General features: G+C 63.7%; 1 protein-coding gene across 1 annotated transcript in view; it reads right to left on the bottom strand.

Moving 5' to 3' along the window:
- Positions 1–4,438, bottom strand: part of RASSF5 (Ras association domain family member 5) — a 25,142-nt gene that overhangs the window by 19,176 nt on the left and 1,528 nt on the right. The window contains exon 3 of the mRNA XM_085300319.1: positions 4,207–4,325. Within this exon, the coding sequence (XP_085156445.1) occupies positions 4,207–4,325 (119 nt within the window). The remainder of the gene's footprint in view (positions 1–4,206; positions 4,326–4,438) is intronic.

The raw sequence follows: 4,438 nt of genomic DNA, 5'->3' as shown, positions 1-4,438 counted from the left end.
GCAAGCCCGGCCCCAGCCGCGGGCGAACGTGCACCGAGACCGGCATCTGCCCCGGCACCGGCAGTCCCTCCGCCTCGCGACGGCGCGGAGCCGTTACCTTTGCAGGGATTTTGCTCTGCGCGCTCCGGAAGAAGGAGGTTTTCGCTGTGAAAAAGCAATCCTCGAGATCCTCATCCAGGCTGCAGTACCCGCTGCTCATGCTGCTGCCGATGGTCATCTAAGGCGAGGGGCTGCGGGCGGGCGRGGGGCCGGCGACCGTCGGAGCCGAGCACCGGCTGCTTCCCCCAGCTCCTCTCACATCCTCCGCTTATCCGCACCGGCTCCGCCTGTGCATCACCCGGCGCGCGCCGAGCTGCTGCTCTTCGCAAGCCAGCCCCGCCGGGTAACCCTTCCCTCTCCTCCTCCGCCGGCGCGGCGGCCGCTGCCCGCCTCGGCTCAGCCCGCTGCCGGTGCGCAGCGCAGCGCCGGCGCGGCATCGCCTCCCCCTTCCTGCGCCCTCCCTGCGCCCCGCGGCCCCAGCGACTTCCTCTCGCACCGCTCCGCGCCCGGGGCCCGCGGCGAGCCCGGCCTCGTCCCCGGGGGCTGCGTTTCTGCCCCCTCGCTCGCCCGCCACCGCTGCTTCCCCTCCGCCGAGCCCCCCTCCCCGCTCGGCCGCGCGCCCCGCACCGGCTGCGGGGACCCCGGCGGCGGCCGCCCCGGCCCCCTTCGGGCTGCAAAACCGCGCCCGGCGCCGAGCCGACCTGCCCCACCGCCTCCCCCGGGGCACGCTTCAAGACACCCACGACCTTCGCTGCTTCGGCGCCCTCGCCAGCGTTCCCGCAGGGATTTGCACGGAAAGGCTGCGGATCCCGGCCGGGCGCGGGGTGCAACGCCCCGGCGCGGGCCCCGTTGCACCCTTCCCGCCCGGAAAACACGAGTGCATCCCGGCAAGGTCGAGGTGGCTAACGAAAAAGCCTAGCACCTTACGCTGAAAGCTACTTTGCAGTTAGGGAACTGCTTGAACGCTAAGATATTAATAGAAAAAGCCACGGAGAATTCTTCGAATTTCAGGATGAGTCTCCCCCCCCCACCACCCCCAACTCGCCAAATAAAATAAGTGCAAGAAGTTCATCTGCAAAGCAGGACAGAGRCAAGCAAGTAGGAAACTCGAGCCTTCTTTGTAGCTGTTCTTGAGCTATAAATATTTAGAAACTTCACAGCCAGGGAATGCGTTTTTGCTCTCCTCCGCAGCGCAGGTCCTCCGGCTCGCGTGATTTCTCACCAGCGGGGGCCCAGTCCAGCGCCTCCACGAGAGGGARGAACGTTAAAGCAGGCCCCGGTTCACGGCCCTGTTTTCCCTACTTTGCGTCGTGCTGACACGCGCTTTCGTTTCCCAACGCTCCTTACAGACTTCGGGATCAGTTTAAGCCCAGGCGATTTTTAAGCGCCCGCACCGCAACGCTCAGCGGCCGCCAACGCCGCAGCGAGACTGGGCAGAGTTACGCAGGAAAGGAAGAGCCAACGGAGCCGGAAAAYGTTGTCCCACCAAATAAATCCCTCCTGTGCCCACACTTCATGCACGACCCGGCCTGCCCATCCAGGAGAGAAAACAGAATTACGAGAGCTGCAGAGAAGAGCGATACGGGCTAGAGGGAAAAACAGGCTGCTGCCCACGGAGCTGGCGAGGAAGGGCCAGAATAACGTAGGTACGATGGAGAGCTGTAAAACCACGGAAGAGGCTTAAAATCAGGAGGAAGGAAGCAGTTTTCAAGCTACGCAGAGTTAGAACTCACCTCCAGGTGTGCTCTTACGTTAACCCCTCCACGTCCCTTTCCTGGCTCACTTCTCGCTGCAAAGCGCCGGTCCCGCGGCGAGAGCGGCGGCACCCGGCCCCGGCCCGCACGGCCCCTCCTCTCCTCTCCTCCTCGCRCTGGACGGGGCCATCGCTCGCCCCAGCGCTCGCGGGGCCCCTCGAGCCGCCGCGCCGCCAGGGCTCCCGGCCCCTCGAGCCGAGGCCGCGGGAGCTTCGGCGGAGCCTGGACTGCGCCCAAGGAGGCTAATCTGGGGCCGAGATGTAAAACTCTCTTAAGTACTTTGCTGGATCAAAGCCCAAAATATTAATGCCTAGTATTACACAGTAACGGCACTTAAGTACGTGATATTAAACTAGTTATTTCTCTGATGTCTCTGCTTTGCTTACATTTGATAATGCGATTTATTGACTTCCAACTATGCCACCTATTAAWTTAAGTTTCCATGTTTCCACTACGCCCTTTGCTTCCCAGGSTGTTCAGGCATCCTGTAAGTCTCATCGTGGAGCATCGATACYGTTTTCCCTTCATCTTTCCCCTTTCAAGTGGCAAAACCTGCTCRGCCAATGGAAACACAACACRAATTTGGCTGCACACTCAGCCTTASKGGMTCSGAKCCMSTAAACTCGAATATCCAGCCTTTCTCCTCCAATCCAGACGTTTTTTCCCTACCCATCAGGGCACGCGAGTCTARGAGTCGTGTTAAATCCTCCGCGGACGGTCCCGGTGTCGGGCAGCGCTCCGGGCCGCGGAGGGAGGACCCRTCGCCGCCGCGCAGCCTCCCGCTGCAACCCTCCGCGACCCGCTGGCTGTTTCTAGCACCCTGAGGAAGGCACCAGCCTTTCTGCTTTCTCCAAAAAGAAAATAAAATATCTCAAAGCTTTTCTAGTTTTGCTGAGGGGAAGCCCAATGACATTTGAAGGAGACGTACGCAAATATGTACACGGCCTCGCACTGTTTCTAAAATGACTCCGGGYTTGGTGGAGATTCTGTTCAGATTCTGGTTAATGCATAATTTATAAGAAAGCAAATCCCATCCAAATCCTGGTTCCTTCCCGATTATYTTCCTTTGAGTCAGAATAACCATCCAGATTAAAAGCACCCCAGAACAGAAGGACGCACGCGCTGCCTTTTGCGGTCTCAGTCCTTTTGCTCGGGAGTCGGATGYGGCGGGTTCGAACGCGGGAAGGGAGGAGAGCGGGCAGCGCGCACCGGCGACGGCGACCCGCGCCGATGCCGACCGCGGTCCTTTCTAAAGCACACGTCTCCGACTTCCCGTTCTGCGCGAGCACAAGGCGCCCGAGCAGGCGGACGCCGGCTGCGGCTCTCCGGGAGGCTGAAGGCGGGAGCGGGCGAGCCAGACGGCCCCRGCTGGCTTTCAAATCCCTGCCGCAACAGGGCCAGCGTCTTCTCGGAGCTAAGGGGCTCCTGGGGGCCGCAGAGAGCGGGCAGAGCCGCAGCCGCTAACTGCTGCTTTATCAGCGGCTTCCCGCGCACGGCAACACCTCGCTCGRGCCAGAAACGAACCTGCTGCGCGGCGGCCTGGGGGAGCCCCACGAGCTCCGCAAAGGCGGCTGCAAAAGCACTCTTCTCTCCTTAAACTCACGTTGCAAAGCCCCTCTCGGTCGCCCGCACGCAGCTCCGGGCTGCCCTCGTGCTGCTGCCGCCCAAGTCCTTTAGCTGCACCAGAATCCACCGTGTTTTCAGCAGCTCCGCCGGGAGCACCGCACGCAGCTCCGCCGGCCTCCCTGCTCCCCCCGCGAGGAAGCACCAGCTCTCCGCAAGGCGAGGGGCAGGGGAGCTCCCTCCAACGCGCCCCGCGCCGCCGCCGAGCCTCGGGCCGCCCGCGCCGTGCCGCCCCGCTCMACGGAGCCGATCCTGCCGGGTTTTCGCACGGCGTTTTTTAGCTTCCAGCACGCAACTAATCCGCGTCTCAACTTCCCTGGCACCACGTAATCCTGTCCGCGCTCYCCGTTGCGCGCGCCGCGGCGTTTCCCAGCCGAAAGCCTCCTCGCTGCCCGTGGGCCGCTGTGGATGCCGCGGAGCCCACGGGACCCTGCGAGATTAGACAGCCAGGACTTCGGGAGCAGGCRCGGGGACTACCGCTCGTCCCTGACGGACGGCGGAGCCTGGATCCCCYCGAAACCCTTCAACTAGGGCCCTTAAGCCAGCAAAATGCAGGGTCGCATCCTGCCAAGGCGCGGGAGGATCCACCTTTGCTTCTCCCTCTGCAGCGCTCTGCCGTGCCGGGCGGGCGGTCCTGCACCCAGGCCGCAGGTCTTCCAAAGAGAGGCAACTTATCATCCGGGGGGGGGGGGGGAAAATAAAAATAAAAGCACACCCCCCCGTCTCCGGTCCTCGAGGAAACGCGGGTCTGCCGCGCCRGACGAGGACGCGCTCCCGAGCCCGGCCCTACCTGGCTGCGGCGCAGCAGCAGGGTGCTGTCGGGCGAGAGCTGGCTGGGGGGCTCTCCCGGCCGGCGGCAGTCCAGCTCGATGCGGCTCCGGCATCCCTGGTGGCACGTGTAGCTGCAGTCTGGGCAGGGAGAGACACAGGCGTGACGGGCCGGCCCCGGCAGCGCGGCCCCGCGGCGCGCACCCGCCCGCCGGATCCACCATCGGACCTGCCAGCCCCCCCCCCCCCCCCCC

This window comes from Rhea americana, unplaced genomic scaffold (genome assembly GCF_003343005.1).
Source record: "Rhea americana isolate MKP2758 unplaced genomic scaffold, rheAme1 scaffold_163, whole genome shotgun sequence".
NCBI classification, from domain to species: Eukaryota; Metazoa; Chordata; class Aves; order Rheiformes; family Rheidae; genus Rhea; species Rhea americana.
The sequence above is the reverse complement of the archived record's forward strand: the minus strand, read 5'-3'. Positions and strand labels throughout refer to the sequence as shown.